Source organism: Gracilinanus agilis, chromosome 2 (genome assembly GCF_016433145.1).
Source record: "Gracilinanus agilis isolate LMUSP501 chromosome 2, AgileGrace, whole genome shotgun sequence".
In the NCBI taxonomy this organism is placed as follows: Eukaryota; Metazoa; Chordata; class Mammalia; order Didelphimorphia; family Didelphidae; genus Gracilinanus; species Gracilinanus agilis.
Genome location: NC_058131.1, coordinates 214701286 through 214721386, shown reverse-complemented (window position 1 = coordinate 214721386; position 20101 = coordinate 214701286). Strand labels below are relative to the sequence as shown.

At 35.1% G+C, this 20101-nt stretch overlaps 1 protein-coding gene across 2 annotated transcripts in view; it reads left to right on the top strand.

Moving 5' to 3' along the window:
- The first annotated feature begins 331 nt into the window (after positions 1–331).
- MLYCD (malonyl-CoA decarboxylase) overlaps positions 332–20101 on the top strand; it is a 33129-nt gene continuing 13359 nt past the window's right edge. The window contains exons 1-2 of one of the 2 annotated variants that reach the window (XM_044663643.1): positions 332–697; positions 767–942. In XM_044663643.1, coding sequence (XP_044519578.1) covers positions 346–697; positions 767–942 — 528 coding nt within the window. In that variant the 5' untranslated portion in view covers positions 332–345. Of the gene's footprint in view, positions 943–20101 lie in introns of both variants that reach the window. The other variant, XM_044663642.1, reaches the window with a different exon arrangement.

The following is a 20101-nucleotide window of genomic DNA, read 5'->3' as shown; positions in this document are numbered from 1 at the left end:
CGCAGTGAGCCTTCCGGGTGGGTTTAGGGAATCCAAGTGCCACACCTTCCTCTTTCTAGTCGGTCTCTCTTAAGGTGGTAGCTTCCACCTCTCCGCACATTCCCACTTCCCAACCTGGTTCTTTTCCAGTCCCCGGACAGAGTGGTCCAGGGGGAGATTCCCCCAGGTCTGACCTTTGGCCACACTGGGCAACCGGCCACGTGCCTATCCCCCTGATTGGCCGCTACCGTACCCGCCCCCCAAGTTTGCCCAATGGGAGAGCCCAGCGCCGCACGAGGATTCCGGAAGCACAGGGTAGTGGCTGTGGCCCGGATCCCTAACAGCTGTCCCCGGGCGCTTGGCGCCATGAGAGGCTTGGGGCCCGGACTGTCAGCGCAGAGGCTCCTGCGGCTCCGACCCCGGCTTCCCACTCGGCCCAGGCCACGACGGCTTGGGGGCCCCGGGGCTACCCTGGAGAGGGCAATGGATGAACTTCTGGGCCGCACTGTGCCTCAGGCCCCGGCCTATGAACTCCGAGAAAAGACACCCGCCCCAGCCGAGGCTCAGTGCGCTGACTTTATGCGTTTCTACGGTGGCCTGGAGGGCGCGAGCCAGCGGGCCGAGCTGCTGAGCCGCCTGGCTCGGGGCTTCGGCGTAGACCACGGACAGGTGGCGGAGCAGAGCGCGGGCGTTCTGCGCCTAGGGGCGGCGGTGGGGGGCGCGGCCTCGGGAGCCCCATTCGGGCCGGGGCCAGGTGTCTCCTCGCTGCCTGCGCCTACCCCGCGAGAGCCTGGCGCCCTCCTCCATGCGGAGGACCGGCTTCGCTATGCGCTTGTACCGCGCTACCGCGGTCTCTTCCAGCACATCAGCAAGCTGGAGGGCGGAGTGCGCTTCCTGGTCCAGCTGCGCGCAGATCTGCTCGAGGCACAAGCCCTGAAGATAGCCGAAGGGCCTCACGTCCGGGTAAGGAAGGACGCTAGCCCCGCCTGTCACTGCCCCGGGGCGTCAAGGTCAAGTTAGGCGCCCTGGCAGCTCCCAGACCCATAGTCTGGGCCCTTTGCCTTTGTTCCCTCTTTACTCTTTTTCTGTCTAGTTCCAAGACAAGAAGCACACTGCCCCATCACCTCTCCTCCATGGATGAGAATCAATAAACAAGCGTTTTTTAAGCACCTACTGTTTAAAGCATTATGCTAAGCGCTGGGAAGTACTAAAACGAAAATGACATTGTCCCGGACATACTCTGATGTACAGTGCTTTAAATGTTTAATTTAAAAAAAAAAAAAACATACACTGTTGTTTCATAGAAGATAGTACTGAATGTGACCCAACTAGATCATCTGGTTCTTTAAAATACAGATGAGAAAATTGAAACCTAGGGAAACTTGGGCTTTTCAGTTACTCTTTTGCCATCAACGGTATTTATGATGTATATAATGTAAAGAACCATGACCTGCATTTTTGAACCATCCCAGCCACCAATAAAGGTGGAATGTCAACAAGCACTTATTAAGCGCCTTCTGTGACATGGTGCTATAAATTGAAACACAAAAAACAATCATTGCTTATAAGGAGTTCATCTTTTGGGAAGAAACTATATACACATACAAGGATATTGAGGAAGTACTAACACTTGTGGCTTGGGGGTTAAGGATCTGGAGCAGCAAAGGGGTTAAATTGGGTGGAGAAGGAACTGAGGGAAAAAACATTGAGGAGGGAATATGTTTCAGGAGTAGAAGACAATCTCAGCAAAGGTCTGGATATGTGATCTCTCAGAGCCCTGGAAGATAGGGACTAAATTTAGGATTTTATTAGGATAAAGAATTATTTCAGGGGAAATTCCTAACAGTGCAGTTCAGCAACTTCCCTAAAGCTCAGAGCCGCCTAGAACACTGAGATGCTAAGAAATTTTCCAAGACTTCCACAGCCAGTATGTGGCAGAGTCAGGATTTTAATTGGAACCTCCTGACCCCAGGGCCAGTTCTCTGTAGGTCCAATATGATAAGTTGTTCTTAAGATCCCTGACGTTTCCTGAATGTTGGAGGTCACTGTAGTGTAGTGGAAAGGAACTTTCAAAAATGAATACCTAGATATATTGCAAGCAGGTCGTGTGACATTAGGCCAGTAACAAATCTTTTTAGGGCCTTATTTTTCTCAATTGTAAATGAGAATATTAGACAAGATAATTTTTAAGGACCCTTGCAATATACTGTACAATATTGATTTTGATTCTTTGGACTAGAGCCAGCCTAGTATAATGGAGAGAAAGTTGGTTTCCTATCAAGGGCGTCTCAGAGTTCAAGTCCAAACTGACATAACACTGGCCATGTGAACCTGAGCACATCATTTAATCTCTCAGCATGCTAGGTAACTTGAAAACTAGAAATTCCAGAGAGAAGTTCCAGGGTGCCAACCTACATTGGTAGAGGGAATTTTCTTCATCCAGGAGCAATAGTGACAGTTAAATAAATACTTGTTAGCTTGAGTAACTGTTTTTACTTTCTGGGAAAAGATGACATTGAAAACAAAAACAACCTGAGCTCACTGGAGCAATTTTTCTCCCCTTTATTAGTGCTAGTTATGGAGGAACTGGTTGGCTGCACCTTTTAGGGTAAAACTCTAGACAGTGTGCGTTTGATATATAGATCATACATATCACCTTTGAGAGTCAGTGTAATAAATGGAAACAGGACTGGATGCTGGAATCAGAATTGTTCAGAGTTGTATCTGCTCAGCCACTTGTTTACTAAATAAACTTAACAGGTCACTTGATTTTCTGAGCCCCAGTTTCTGCAATAAAATCCTCTGCTTACAATCACAGAATAGTTGAGGCAATCAAATAAAAATGACTATATATTGTAAGATTTAATTAAATTAATGTCCAATACTTAAAGTATTATTTTTATAAAGTTTATTATCTGACAAAATAGAACCACATGACTAAGTTTTTCTTCCTGCTCAAAAATCCCCATTCCACCAAAGCCAGGCAGGAAGGGGAAAAAAGCTAGGCATAGAACTCCACCCAATTTATATCCTGTCTATGTCAGCATGTAATGTAATGACAGGAACTGAGTAGGGTGCTCGGAATAGTAGTTTTGCTGGGATTGTAGTTTTTAGGGTAACAGATTCAAATTACACAATCCCCCCCCCCTGGGGTCCTTTGGGAGACTAGTCTCCCCAGTGGATCATGTAAACATAACCAATTTATAAATTACAATAATTTGGGGATAAAAGGGGAAGCAAACAAAACCAGCAATTGCTAGGCTCTTTGACAAAAAGCCAATTGGGGGCAATCCCCTTTGGCATAAGAGTATACATACAAAATAAATGTGTTACAACCTACCACATTTCAATCAGTTATATTCCATGGTTCATTCTGGGTCTTCTGATGCTGTAGAGGTTTCTTCAGACATCTCCATAGTGCCTTCTTCAAACAATTCAAATTCCTGGATTCTGGGAGGTAGCTAGTTTCTTAACTTTTATAAAACTAGAATTTTATGACAATTATACGATCCCCCCCTGAAGAGGGTGTTAAAAAACACATGAATCAACTAATATACATTAATTTTTCACTAAGAAAACAGCTTTATAAAAAACAGTAGTATAGCAGCTAATTCAAGAAAACCTTTAGGTGAGGAACCTCTCCCACTTAAGGATAAATTGGGGTGTATACACTTTTGGTGATAAATTCTATAAATAGGCAGGGGAGAGTTAATCCCATCTTCACAATATCTAAAACCCAAATAGGCTGTTTATATTGTTATTCTTGATAAGATAAAGTTGACCATTAGGGGTTTTTTTGTTTCTTCATTTGTTTTCAATTAAGTAACAAACATGCATTCCCAAGGTATCTTGGCATTGTGTTGAAAATGTTTCTCTTTATTAATTGCCTCCATATTTTGAGTCCTACAAAATTGTAAGGAGTATCTTATAGTTATGGAATAGATATTAGTTACAAAGTGACAAAAAAAGAGTGGTGATTTTTATGTTGATACTGATAATAGTTGTCTAACTTGTCTTCAATACTTTCAATTACTAGTCTACCTAAAAGCTATGCTTTCTAATTCTGCTAGTGACTGCTTGTTCTTTTATACTCAGTTGAGAACTAAAATTAAAGGCAGGTATTTAAAATCCTTAGCCTACCTTCCATTCAAAGCTGTGCTGTAGCAGAAAAAGTCTTGCATTACTTAAGTAGTTGTTCTGAACCTGTGCCAGTAATCCCACTTGGTTCCTCTAGTCCCTTCCAACAAAGATGAATATTTCGCTGGAATTACGTATAATGTTTTCCACTGAAATCAGAAATCTGTACTTCAGTTCTCATTGTGTCTAAGGTTATAGATAAAGTGCATGTAGCATATTGGCTGAATCTGTACTGATCTTAGAATATAATCTGAAAGTTTTCTTATATCACATATACTTAATAAGTTAAGTATATGTGATAAAAGCTCATCTTCCTAAAATTTTCCTTTTTTGTTAAAAAAAAAAAAAAAGAAAAAAGAATGGGGGGGAGAGAAAGCAAGTTAATTGAGGATTCAGGCTCTTTGGATTTCAATTAATGGAGGTTTTACCATCATATTATTTAAATTCCATGAAGTGTTTTGCTTAAGTTTCCAAATTATAAGAAATTCCAGTGCCACTAAATTCTCTGAAATTGTAATTTCTCCCTTGTTCAAAACCTTTTACTCACTTTTCAGTGTTCTCCCCTTCCTTCAACACAAATTCCTCAGTTTGACACTTGGGATCTTCAACAGCTGTCCCCAAACTACATTTCTAGTCTTATTTCCCAAAGCAAACCTGTGTGCCAGTCACACTGATCAGCTCACTGTTCCCTGAAATTTTCCTGTGAAAAGCTCAGTCACCAATCTTTTCATTTCATTTTCTGTACCCCTTTAATTTATCCTTCACATTGTTTTTAATCTTTTTTATTCACATAACCATGGTATAGTTTTGCTCAGAATCCTTCATAGGCTTCTTGTTCCCTACCAAATAAAATTCCTTTGTGATGGCATTCAAGATCATCCTTGCATATTCTGCAGTTATCAGATCTCTCCAACTTTGTTTCAAATGGACTCCATTCCACATACCTTACACTCCAGCCAAATAGAATTACTGGCTTGTTCCAGTTCACTTCCTAGGCTATCTAACTATTATGTTCCTCCTCATGATGTTCCCTGTGTTTGGGATGTCTTCTTTTCGACATCCTTTCCTCAAACTCCCCTACACACACCAAAAAAATATTCCTTGGGACCCACTTCAAAGCTTATGTATGTTACTCCATAGGAAATGCTCTCATCAGAATCCCGTTTAATGTTTTTTGTCTGTACAATTCTAGGGATCTTGGCTATTTGATTTTTCATACACACACAGTTTAGAAGCAAAAATGAGGTGAGAGTAATGGATACTAAGAACAAATCATTGTTACTTCTCACCTTCTCTGATTTTTAGGGGAGGATCAAAATATAGTAGTCTGGAGCCATTTAGTGTAGCAGCATAACTCTGGAAAGCATATAAATAGCTTCTAAGAATATTATTGATTCAATAATTGATGATTAAAATGTTAAACTCTAAAAAATAAAAATAAGAAGCTTGAATTAGATTCAGTGTGCCCTTTCAAATGGTTTTAGAAAGATTCTTATCAAGGTTGGCTAAATTAAATTTTAGCACTTGTTGAGGAGTGGGGGATAGGAAGGATAATTATGTAAAATTAATTTTCCCCTCAGTGCCAGAAAAAAAGGTATGCTGAATATACCTACTCTACATGCCCTGCTACTTCCCTCCAAAAAAAAAAAAAGCCCAATAAGCTGGCATTTGTTATCTCTTGGTTAAAAGGAAAACATGACAACTGAGCATGATGAAATTGTGATTTTACTGATGGAGAAATATCCTCTGGAAAATCTGGTGAGACTGGTATAAGCTTTTAACATAACAAATGGACTCATATCTGTAGTGCTTTCAAGTTTTACAAAGCACATGATCTCTTTCTTCAACCCTGTGAGGTAGGTAATTGAAGTTAATTCTCCTTAACTTTATAAAAGAGGAAATAGGTCACAGCTAATAAGTATTAAAGCCAAGATTCAGCACTTTTTTCCAACATATCATGTGGCTTCAGATCACAGACAAGTTTTATTGTCAATAGATAACACTTTTCCAGTTGAAAAAATATTGCATAATCAATCAAATCAGTAAAAATGTGGACTAAAACCATCTAGGATTAATTTATATTTTCTTTGATATGAATTAAATCAGTTATTTAACAGAATAATTAATTTGATCAGCTGATTTGACCTATGTGTAATTATACTATCATGGAGTTTCAAAACTAGCATATGCTTTATAGATCATCCAAACCAATCCCTTCATTTACATTACAGATGAAGAGACTAAAGCCCCTAGAGATCATGTGCCTCAGGGTCTGGCTCAAGGAAAGCTACTTAACTAATCAGTATCAAAATCATAGCCTGAACCCTACTCTTCTGACCTATCATTATTATAACATCTGGCTTGAAGATCTTTCCATTTGGCTTTTCTTTCTATTTGTTTTGCATTTTTCTGTCCTAAAGCTCAATCCTCAATGAAATATTATCTAGTCCTATTAATATTAAAATGACCTCCTTTTCTATGTATTTAATATTCTGGGGGGGGGGAATCTTGTGGGAAAAGTTCTGCAAATTAAATTATAGCACACAATTTCTGTCCTAGGTTGTTAATACCTAAAAAAAAAAGTTACCCGAAAGAGCTGCAGTAAGGACCCATTTGTATATTTTCTAAACAAAAATATTTATAGATAAACATGAATTGAAGACTACAACCTCATTGAAGTTTCATTGAAAATAAGCAGGTTTTCACAAGTGATAAACAACAGTGGATCATGCCTTTACCATCTCCCAAATAACTATTATTTATTTATTTGTTTGTTTGTTTGTTATTGTAATGCAAGCTGGTTCTAGAGTTGAATAGGAGGAGAATGGAATGGATAGATTGGGAAATTGTAAGGGCCTTTAACTGACCCCGACTTTTTTTTAAAAAGGCAAAAACAAAAAAACTCGTCTTTGTGTTGAAATCCCTTCAATATATCAAGACCCAATTCAAGCACCACTTCTTCCATGAAGCCTGCTGGAAATTACCTTACCCTCAAAAATTTTTATAGTACTTGGACTTTATCTAGTACTTTCCTTCATATCTTTCATATTATAAGATCACTTAGCCTTTTGTAGATCACAGTAATTTGTATGTACATTTGATCCTTTTTCTATTTAAATTGTGAACTTCTTTACAGTAGGGATTATATTTTAAAATGTGCTCTCTGTACCTAATCATAATACTTTAAAAAATTATTGAATTGAATCAGTTCTCTTTTCAAAATATTCTTATTGTTGTTTTTGTTGTTGTTGGAAGAGCTTCTATTCTGGAGATCAAGAATTTTAGGACTTTCGTAAATAGGAAATATATTTTTCCAGATTTTGAGTCTTTAAGTTACCTAAAATGACTTGCTAATGAGATATTAGATCTGTTAAAAATAATCCTCAAGAAGCAGCTAGGTACTTCAGTGGATAGAGAGCTAGGCCCAGAAACTAGAGGTCCTGAATTCAAATTTGATCTTAGACACTTCCTAGATATATGACTATTGCCCTTAGCATTCTTTTACCTTGGAGCCAATACTTGGTATAAATTGTAAGACAAAAGGTAAGGGTTTTAAAAAAAATAGGCCTTAAACTTTATGATCTGTACAGGTTAGTACAGCTGCAAGATATTTATTTGGACCATAGATTTTTTTGGAATTTGGGAGCTATTTCATTGAACATTGTGCTCATTGGATCTCTTATAGAAAATACTTATAGAATGATCTTTTGGGCCTTTGCATGATATATTTAAAATAATAAAAATTGGGTCCTCATGAAAAGAACTTTTTCTTGTTAAAATGGAATGCTTTTTGTTTTTTATAAAAGTGAAATCTTTGGTCATTTATGCCTGGTAATGTGACTTAGATAGGATTTTATTATGCCTTGTATATTATCTGTCTAACATTAAAAGAAAAACACTTACACTTTATCTGCTAATGACTCAGAGAGAAAATCCAAGGATTCAGGTGATGGGTCAGTAACATTTGTGGAGCATTTCCAAAATATGGAGTCTTTTATTTAGGGGTAAAACTGAGAGAATTGCAAAGGAACAAAAAGGTCAGAAAATTAAATTTCTAATTGGAGGAGATAGGACTGATTTCACCAAAAATATAGATGACAGTAAAAAGGACTAATTTTTACCACTGGGCAGCTCATTATGTATACAGAAATTATCCTTTTTTTGGAACAGCGGAAGCCTAGAGAATCTGGTGCTGTTCATGAAATGTCTCAAATTCTGATTGATGCTATAACTGAAAACTGATTCATCTTATATTTCCTCCTCTGTGTAGTATATATGATCTCTGAGATCTCTTTAAACTCCTAATATTATTTTATTCTGTTCCTTATAATAAACTTTTATAATTGAAGTGGACCAGAGCGGGTGGGACTATGTAGTCCTAACTCTTCATTTTAAAATAAGGCCCAACCAACGTTTGCCCAAAGCCTCCTAATTTGTCATTATCCTACTCAGGTCTATTGGATCTCAATCATTTCCCTTTCTACTTTACTGCACTACCCTATTAGACTAATTTGAAAGGGACTGGAATGGTGAAATGGGAAGGTGTTAGCTTTAGCCTACTTTTAAGAAGAAAGACGAAAAGGGTCTGTTAGTTAGGAACGTCATCTTTACAGTAAGGAACTCAGTTCTAACCTATCCTCTCTAATTTCCTTTTAGTCTCAGCGATTGAAATGGTCCTCACCTATTCCAAAGGAACCTTCAGTTTGTGCTCTTAGTCTCATCCTATCCATCTGGTCTCTCCTGGCACCTTGTACTATCAAACATTCTCAAAATTTTCATGATTTGTAAAGGCCTATCTTCTTAATACCAGCTCATTGCAGCAAGATATGGAATAGAGCAGGCTTTACAAAGTGAAAAATGAATATCATTCAGTAAAATAATACAGGTAGACTGCAGCATAGAACCAATATGAAATTTCTAGGAAAAAATATATGGACTGATCAGGGAAAGGTAGGTAGAGTGACGGAGAATTGAATTGCTCCATTGATACCCTTGTGATATCAGAAAAAAAAAGCAACAGAGGCCTTTAGCATGTGATTTCCCTTGGTGAAATATGGGAGAATGTATGAAAGAATTGTATGGGATGGTCAAGCTTAGGTTGGTTTTGATCTGTGTTATCAAAGCAAACTTCCAAATTGCTAACAAGCTGGGTATATTTGTGTATTTGTGGTCAGCATTCTCCTTATTAGGTCTGTGTCCTCAAATAACTTACTAGTATTTTAAAGTGGTTTCATCCCCTGGGTAAAGTACATTTAAAATGCTTTAGTAAATTTTCATTTGGATCAACATTTTAACAGCCTTAACCTAATAAGTTGAAATCTTGCTGAGTTGGATGTTCCTAAACAGAAGTACAGATTTGGAAGAGGAGAAATTTCAAAGGACATGGAATTTAATAAGGAAGCAAACTTAGCTGACATCTAGAGGTCTGGTATTAATATTGTTCTGGGGAACAATAGATCAGTCCTGTAAGGTAGGTGTTTTTATTAAACAGAGTGGAAAAGGCAAAGTGGTTTGTCCAGGGTCACATGGGTCAGAAGAGTTTCAGGCAGAATTTGAATTCAGATCTTCCTGAGTCCAAATATAACACTTTATATAAACTCTAACTGTGTCTCCTTCTTTCTAGTTATTACATCCTTTACATTGCTTTTTCTATACTCATTCACCAGCTTTATGCTTTAGCCTCTTCTCCTCTTACTAGGCACTTTTCCATTGCCCTTGGTTTAAGCTACTAAAGTAGTATTATTCAAATATAGATCTAACCACAGTACTTACCTGCTCAGCAAACTCCAGTGGCTCCCAATTACTCCTGGAATTAAATACAAAGTCATCTTTAAAAAAAAAGCATAAAGCCCTTTGGAATTTGGCTTCAAAATATTTTTATATATTATTTCCTTCCATATGTTCTTTGATCCAGTCAAACTGGCCAGAAGGAAATTTGCTGTTTCTCACATACGATATTTCCTGTTTCTGTGCCTTTGAATATGTTATCCCCTATACTTAGAATTCACTTCTTTCTTACCTCTACTTAGAATCCATAATTTCTTTCAAAGTTCAGCTCAAAAACCACCTTCCAGATGAGGCCTTTCTCAACTCCCTCAGCTTCTAGTGACTCTTCTCTCAAATTATTTTTGCATATTTTGCATATATGATGTATATAAACATGTCTCTACATACTGTCTCCCCATATAAAATCTAATCTTGGGGGCAGCTGGGTAGCTCAATGGATTGAGAGCCAGGCCTGGAGACGGGAGGTCCTAGGTTCAAATCCGGCCTCAGACACTTCCCAGCTATGTGACCCTGGGCAGGTCACTTGACCCCCATTGCCTACCCTTGCCAATCTTCCACCTATAAGTCAATGCACAGAAGTTAAGGGTTTAAAATAAAAAAAAAATTTAAAAAAAAATCTAATCTTCTTGATAATGTTTCATTTGTGTCTTTGTATCCCTAGTGCATACCATAGTGTCTCACACATAGCAGTGATAAATTGGGTGAATCGCACTTTTTATATTCTGGAGCCTATGAAGTTTAATCTCTGGTAGTTATATAGTATCTCCAGAAGAATAAACTTTGTTTCACAAAGAAGCTTAGCATTATTAAAAAACAGTTTAGGCTTTCCTAAAGACAACCTAGTCTGCTTCTCTCCTTCTGTCTAATTCTGGTTCATTTGTTTTTAATATTTAAGATGATGAACTAGCAATCCAGCTTGGCTATCCAATAGAATGTAGTCTAGACAATAGGCATTCTTTATCTATTTAATTTTACCTTTATTGATAAGTCTAACTTATTTAAGTGGTCATGGATCTCATTTAGGAAATTGAAGCTTGATGGACAATGTTTTGTCATCTGCATATATATATGTACCTTAAAACGTCTCTGCACTGGATAGCTTTCTTGATGGTGACAAACATCTTTGTGCAGTTTGTTGTTATTCATTCATTTCAGTTCTGTCTGTCTCTTCATGACCCCATTTGGGATTTTCTTGGCAAAGATACTAGAGTTGTTTGCTATTTCCTTCTCCAGCTCATTTCACTAATGGGAAAACCTGAGGCAAAGTGAAGTGACTTTCCCAGAGACACACTGTAAGTATCTGAGACCAGATTTGAACTCAGGGAAATGAATCTTCCAGACTCCAGGTCCAACACTCTTATCCACTGCACCACTAGCTGCCCTTTTGTGTGGTAACTTCCATGTTTAATACCTTACTTAATTGTGGCAATTGTATAGTCATTGAACAAAATAATTTCTGTTAAATGTTTAATAATTTTTATATGGTAGAATCTTTTGGGAGGAAATTTTTTAAGGCTTCATTTTGCTCTTCTGAATTAACATACTTTTTTAGTCATTAAACAGCAAATATAATGGGTTTTTGTTAACTTATATACTTTTCAGGCAGTTGTGTGACTTATAAATTTGTACTTGTTAAGCCACGTAAGTTCCTTTTCAAAACTTCATTGAGGTAACTTCTGATGCATGAGAAAATTACTCTCAAAAAATTTTGGAAAGATAAAGATAATATAGTTCAACAATCATTGATTAATTAATATTGACCTGTTTTATTGATGCTTTCTTGATTGTCATTTTTGAATGGGATAAAGTTTATAATTCTTTTCAAAATTGTCAATTCAAATCATTTGTAATCATCTTTGCTATCAAATATTACACTAAGATTTTTGGGACAGCCTCTGTATTGAAAATTGATTCAAATGCCTTCAAAATTATGTTTATGCCAGCACAGATCACCTCTGCATAGATTTGGTACTGTATTCTTTTTAGCTTTTTACATTGCACTATTTATGCTTCCTTACTTGGCACATCCAGAACTCTCTTAGAGTTCCAAATTTGATGTCTCTAATTGTTAATGATGGAATGAAAAGTTTGTTACAGAAATATTTATAAATTTTCCATTGTTGAGGCTGAACATATGATTATATATTTAAGAATATGAAATTAAATTTCAGAATACATTAATTCTTCATGGGGTAGAGATACTGCCTTAATGTCAAAATGGTAATTTGAGTAAATCATTACCTATAGAAGGCTGTTGTTCTATCATATGATGGCTTTGATTCATAGACAGTTTTATATACCCTCCCAGATGCATGCAATGACTTAATGCAATCCTGTTCTTGTGCTCCATCCAGCTCTATAGTCTGTGCTGCTATATATTTAGAGTTGAACCCTAAAGTGAGTTTGATACTCACAAGACAAGTTGCTAACTGATAACATAAAAGTGATTACAAATCCTGTTAATTTACTAAAATTTGTATTTATTTGAATTCATTATATTAAAGCATAATATCTGGAAATCACAATATCCCATGGATTGAATTTATCAATTTAAGTGCATTATAAGATATCTTACTCTATGTCTAAATGATGGAATCTTTTTTTGTTCCTTACTAGTCTATTTATAAGGACATTTATCTTGATCCTTTTCTGTCATGATCTGTCATGATCTGATCCTTGTAGTTCAAGTTACTTACTTTTTTCAGTCACCCCTTTTAAAAAATATGTTCATAGAAATGCCTATACTCTTAATTTCTGTAGTTCTTAGGTAATTATTTGAACCAATTCATTTAGTATTGAAATGATCTGAGAGAACTTGTCAAGTGTCCTGATATATTATCTCATCTATTGTGAAAAACTCCTTCCAGATATTTTCCTTTTTTTCTTAGGCTGCTAGGTGTCATAGTAGATAGAATGATGGACCAAGAGTTAGGTAATTTGATACTCCCTTGCTCTGTGACCCTGGGCAAATCACTTACTTCAGTCTACCCAAGTTTCCTCATCTGTAAAATGAGCATAATAATAATAATACCTATTCCCCAAGGTTCAAATGAGATGATATTTGTAAAGCCCTTTGTTCATCTTAGAGAGTTCTATAGATGTTAGCTATTTTCTTTAAACTGACACCAACAATTTATTTAGATATAGTTTCAGTATTTTAATAAATTTCCTACACTATAGAAATGCTAGAGTTACCTTTTCTAAATTAGTATAAGATTTATTTGTTGAAAATTTTAGGTATTTTCAATTATTTTTGTATTATAACAATATGATTGAGATGATATACCCTTGAAACCATTGAGAGATTAATTTACAAAATACACGAGAGTCAAGATACAAAAGAATAGAAAAATAGTTATTATTAACACATTAAAAAAGCAGCTAATCTCCCAATATCAATTCAGATATGTTGGAAACATCCAGATAAACCAAACTCCAAGTGGTTCATGTTACCAATCATTTTTTTTCCATGAATCATTGAAACAAGGCAACAATCCCAGAAATTCTTGGAATAAATTCTAAAAATTTTAGAATCCTACTGTAGGAAAAAAATAAAAAGGCAATCAAGCAAATTCTAGTAACTTGTCCTATATGTCTACTTTCTCATCTTTATAAAACATTTAAGAACAATTTCCCTATTGTTGAGGGTATTCTCAATGAAAATAAAAGGCAAAAAACAAGCAGGCTTTCACAAATAATTCTTTGCAGTAGACCATATCTTTACAATTATATAAGAAATAGAAAGTCAAGAAAACATAATATTTTGTTATATTTGTTTGATTTTTTAAAAAACCCATAATAAAGGAAATCTCTTCTTTCAGAGTTTCTTCTTCTAACAAGAAATCTTTCATATCTTTTGCAGAGTCAAAGAATTGAAAGCAACCTCAGAGGACAGCCAGTCCAATCAATACCTAAAGAGAAATCCCTAGTACTTTACACTATATAATGGTTATCCAGCCTTTTCTTGAAGACCCCCTTTCCCCACATAGAGGAGGAAACCACTACCTTTTGAGGTACTTCATTCCAATTTAGGATAGTTCCAATTGTTAGGAATATTTTCTTTACATCAAGCCTAAATTTGCAAATTTTATCCATTAATCATCTTTCTGGGATTAAGCAAAACAGGTTTAATCTCTCTTCTACATGGCAGTCCTTTAGACTCTTTTTCTTTTGTTTTCTCTAAGAAAACTCCTTTCTTGGCTAAAAAAACCAAATTCCTTCAACCAAACCTCATATGCCCATTCTGGTTCCTGTTATCAAGACATTTTCATTCTTATCAGTGGCCTTTCCTAAAAATCTGGTATCCATAACTGAACATAGTTCTTTAGATACAATTTGACCAAGACAGAATATAATAGGACTACCATCTCCCTCGTCTTAGACTAGGATTCCACATCTCCCTTAATACAGTCTTAGATTACATTAGCTTTCTTGGTTGCCTTATCACACCATTGATTGATATTGACCCTGTAAAACACAGAGATCCTCAGGTTTTTTAACTGAATTGCCAATTACTCCATAGGTTCCCTTTCTTGTATCTGGAAAGATTTTTTTAAAAATATCTTTGTAAGAGTTTACATTTTTCTTATTGGATTTTACCTTAACTTGATTCTGGCCTATAGTCATTTCATATATTTTTTAATATTGTTTTTGGCATATTAGCATATTGATTAACTGCTTTATGTCATCTACAAATTTAATAAGCATGTTGTCTATTCCTTTAGCCAAATATTGATAAAAATACTAAATAGAAAAAGACTAACCACATGTCCTTGGGAGAACTCTTTGCACAGTGACATCAAACCATTAATTAATACTCCAGGGTCAAGCTTTTTAGCCATTCCAAATTTACTTAACTGTACTGTTCAGTAGCCCACATTTCTCTATTACAAGTCTATCAGAAGAGTCTTTGTCAAATGTTAATTGACTCAGCAATACCACTATTAGGCCTATTTCTCAAGGTGATGAGGAAAAAAGGAAAAGAACCTATTCATTCTAAAATATTTGTAGAAGCTCTTTGTGGTAACAAAGAACTGGAAATTGAAGATGTACCCATCAATTGTGAAATGGCTAAACAAGTTGTACCATATGATTATGTTGTAATACTACAGTACTGTAAGAAGTGTGACAAGCAGGCTAATTTTTTTAAAAAATGTGGAAAAGCCTATGTGAAATTATGAAGAGTGAAATGAGCAGAACCAAGAAAGCATTATATAGAGCAACATAGTATTTGAAGAATGACTTATGTATGGCCACCTCCAGAGGAAAAAAAGTGATAAATAGAAATAATTGCAAAACATAATTTTATATGTACATATATCATTTTTGTCAAATGATGCCTTCTTTGATGAAGGAAGTTACCTGTGTATTAAAATCAAGGTAAAGTATATCTACAGTATGCATCTGATCTACTAGTCAAGTAGTCTTGCCAACAAAATGAAATGAGGTTAATCTATAACTTATACTTGATGAAGCCATGTTGGTAATTTGTGAGCAGTTTGGCAAGGGGACAAATTGTTGAGGGACTTGAATATCAGGAGTTTACTTATTCTACTGTGACCAAGGAGGAGCTACTGAAGATTTTTGAGCATGAGGGATAACATGTATACAAAATGGTATTTTAGGAAGATTATTATATTGTAAATGTTCAGAATAGATCAAAGACAAGAAACATCAGAAGAATGAAAACCTGTTAGAATGCTCTTCAAATAAGTTAAGAAGTAAAATGGGACGCAATTAACAATTTGATTAGGAAGATAAAGACTGAGAAGAATTGAAAAAGAATAATGAATAGAAATTATTATCATATAGATTGTGGAAAAAAAAGAAAAGAGTAGTTACATATAATTCACAAATTCACAGAATTTGCAACTGAGAGAAATACTCCAATAAGAAAAGGAATTTGGGGAGTGGGTTGGTTTTTAAGGAAAAGATAATCTGGCTTTTAGAAACACTGAATCAAATTACTGGAGATATTTCTAAGTGAATTTCCTACCATAGAAAACATTTTCAAATATAGAAGTGGCATTTACTGAAAGAGCTTACTTAGTTTAGAGGGATTTGGCACTGATTTTGTCCATTACATCAGTATTTCAAGGATCTCTGGTTTTATTAGAAATACACTCATATATTGAAACTACCTATAATTTAAATAGTCTTTAAGAAATCCTAGAAATGATAGTCTATTATCATTATTGTCACTGGAGATAATAAAGGAACCACCTTCTTGAAAAGGAGAGCCAGCTGGCCCTCTGTGGCATCTGGAGTAAGCAGAGTTGGCAGTCAAATATAAAGTGAACCTTGTGGAATTCTGTGATCTAAAAGTGAAATCAAGATTTTGTTTTACCACATACACTGAATTATATTTTTGAACCCTAGTATTGATGATAATTGATTCACATAAGTGGTATTTTTCCCAATAATTTTATCGAATTCTGAAGCTTTGAACTGCAAGTTTAACAACTGTCTTAAATGTTAGAATTGAGCAGTGAACATTGTAACCTTTAACCCAAATTCCAAGTTCTTATGTGTCAGTGTCTCATATTATAACTTTTAAACCATCACTGAAGACACATCTGAAAACTAAGTCTAAGAATAAAGTAGAAATTTTATAATAACAATACGCATGTAAAAATAAGATAAATGCCAGTAGCAAGATAACATAATTGGCAATGCCTATATGAAGTTCGGTCATTCTATTCTGAATCCTTTTAGGTAATATTTTATTTTTCTTACCTGCCACTGATTTCCTGGCATTGTTCTAATGTATATTATCTAGAGAATAATCTTCTTCATTTTCCTCTCAGATTTTTCATAGTCCCACAAAATCTTATAAATTTCCCTTTCCCCAAATTTTGCAATATATCTATTCTGTTTAGGAGGACTTTGTTAAGATGAGTAGTCTTCCTTTTCATTGGTAGTCAGTTCTTTACAAAAAGGAAACTAATTTCAAGACTAGGTGCTCTGTAATGACTGTTGAAATTCATATTTAAGCACTTGGCTCCCTTTTGGAGAGTTTCAAACCAATTAAATTAGTGCCATGAAGGATTTGATGCCCATTGTAATTTGAATATGCTAAAGTGCTTTAATAAATTTGAATTACTTAAATTTTTTTGAAACATTTTTTCTTATGTTACTTATTTTATTTCATGATATATGGGAGAAACATAGTGAGGTTCAGTTAATTTATGATTGGTGTCTTAGTTTTAAGAAACATTGGTATAAGTTCCCCTTTAGCCTTTTTAAGCAACGTTAGAGAAAAATTACAGAGTGAGCTTGTAAAAGAAAGATATGAGCCTGTTCCCTGGAAATATTAAAATCTGCCCTCAGTTCTTAATTAGCCAAATTGCACTCTTGGAAAATAAATAAAGAGAGGTGACCTTATACCAGTAATGTAATCTGAAACCCCTAAAGGAAAGGTAGAAGGTATAGGAAAAACAATGTGACACGCTTTAGCAATCCAGTAGTCCTTTATAAGGTAAATGTTTTTTTTTTTATAAAGTTCACCATAATGTAATAAGTCTGCAATATTTTTTAATATGGGAAATAAAATTTCATACATTAAAGACTATTTTCAACTCTGGTTTTTAAAAAATAAAGCCATCTATTAACAAATTCAGTGTTAGGTCATAATAAGAATAGTTTGGTAAAACCATGTCACCTAGTACATAGTCTCACTAATACCCACTACCTAAAGCAGTTGAGATTTTAGGCACCTCTCCTCCTGGGTATCCTAGGGGAGATGCCAGTGGCATATCTGAAAGTCTAATGGAAAATTCTTCTCCCACCTGTCTCTTGTTCAGGCCTATCACATTCACTAGTCTTATTTTAATTTAAAATAGAAAACATATTATTTTTAAGGTCCAACAAATCTCTAGGGTCAATGTAACATCTAGTGTTTTCACTACAGCACTGGATATTTTTATCACAGTTTCCTCTACACCATAAAAATATTCTTTACTCTTCTGGCTAATGGACATCTTCAATTTATAATAATTTGAATTTTTAAATTTTTTTATTCAGAAATTAGACTAAATAAAACATCATTTTCTTATTGTGTACATATGTGAATATGTATATATGTATACACACACATAAAACAGGATTTTCTATAAAACTGCAGATCCTTATTATTTCATTTCTTTTTAAATATAGAAATAATTCAACATAATAGTTTTGAAACATCCTGCCTCTCTATGATTTTTTTCTGACCTTTGTTCTGTTCCTTCTGTGTATATCTATTTTTAAAAGAAGCTTATTTGAAACCTTTTTTTTTTCTTTTGGTACTCTATCTTTATACCCTCCCCTTTCCTTCCACCCATGCTAAATAGGAAGGAAAAAATTAAAATAAATAAAAGCTCTATAACAAACATAAATAACAAAGGAAACCAAATTTCAACAATTGCCATAGAATATATCCAACAGTTTGTGTCATTTTGTGCATCTTGAGTTTATCACCTTTCTTTCAGACAAAGAGCAGCATTTTCAAAAATTGTGTTTGGTCATTGCATTTTTCAGAGATCTTCCAAAGTTGTTTGTCTTTGTAATAGTGTTACTGTGTAAATTGTTCTTCTGGATCTGCTGACTTCTATCAATTCATACTCATTTTCCCAAATTTTTCTGAAGCCATTCCTTTCCTCATTTATTATGGCAAAGTAAAAATTCCATTGTTTTTGTCTATCAATCATAGTTATTGAATAATAATGATAATAGAAAATAGCTAGCATTTTAATAACATGTATTACATGTTATTACACTGTTCTAAATGCTTTACAGATATTTAATTTGGTCACACAGCTAGTATACATATGGGGCCAGATTTAAACTCAGATCTGCCTGTTTGCTGACAATGCTCTGTCCATTCTTAACTGCCTTTAGGTAGCAGAGGACATGAGTTTAAGTCTTGCCTCTGACACAGACTAGCTAGCCTCTTATTTGCTCAGTCACTTTTCTAAGATTAAAAATTACAAAGAAACTGAGGCCTCTACTACTCCCTCCTCCAGGAGACTGCTTCTCAGAAATCTCCTGGCAAAAAATTCACTCTAAATTCTGGGATAAAATCCTTTATATACCTTTGATAGAAACTCTTATGGTGTATGTAGGGGGAAATTTCAGGGGAAGGAAGGAGAGAGAAATGTTTTGTGCCAACTAAGGAAATAATTCTTTCTAAAAATTATTAGTGGTTAGAACACTGGACTTGGAGCCAGGAAACCTAAGTTTGAATCATGATTTTCATGGTATGTTGATGATTCTTAGATTCAAATATGTTTATATATATCCTCAAATGCCCACATTTCCCAAGTCTTGAGACTCAGTTCTCATGACCTCCACTCTACCTCAGCAACATAGAGATGGTTGCATGCTTCTTTTTCCTTCTCTCTGCTTGAATCATTATTCTGTTATCCATCATTGTCAACCTAAGCATGTGACAAAACAGGTGACAAACAGTTGTCATTCTTAAGAGTACGCAATAGATATTAAATTGAATTGCTATTATATATTTGTTTTTTTATATTTTTCCAGATTACATGTAGATAAAATTTTAATAATAGTTTTCTAACATCTTGAAATTCATATTTTTTCCTTCATTCCCATCCTTCCCTCTTCCCTGATATAGGTTGTACATGTTATTATGCAGAATGCAATCCCATGTTTGTCATGTTGTAGCTAATATATATTTGTAAATCATAACCTTAACATTTCTATTTTTACTTTAAATTGTTTAATGATCTCATTTGATCCTTATAGCCACTCTCTGTGAGATTATGCTAGAAGCATCATTATCTTTGTTTTATAGAAAATTAATACCAATTTATTTAGGGTCACACAGCTAGGAATTAGCAACAGAACTTAACCTAGGTGTTCCACTGGCAAGTTTTATAATATTGTCTACTTTTTAAAAATTACATTTTACTCCAGGTAGTGAATTGATACATTATTGTTTTATTCAATGTAGTTAAAGTTAAAAGTTTCCATTTAGGTAACTCAGGGATCCAGAACTAAAATGAGCCAATTAGAGACCTGTTCATATTCCAACTTCTAGGATTAGAATAATGTCAGGGAAATAGTTGTGTATTCTTGTTATGTGTTCAGAGAAATAGATTCCAGGGCCACCTTTGATATAACCTAATGACCCACATTCTGCTATCACAGGAATGACATTGACTCTGATTTCCTGATATAAATTATGTAATGCTAG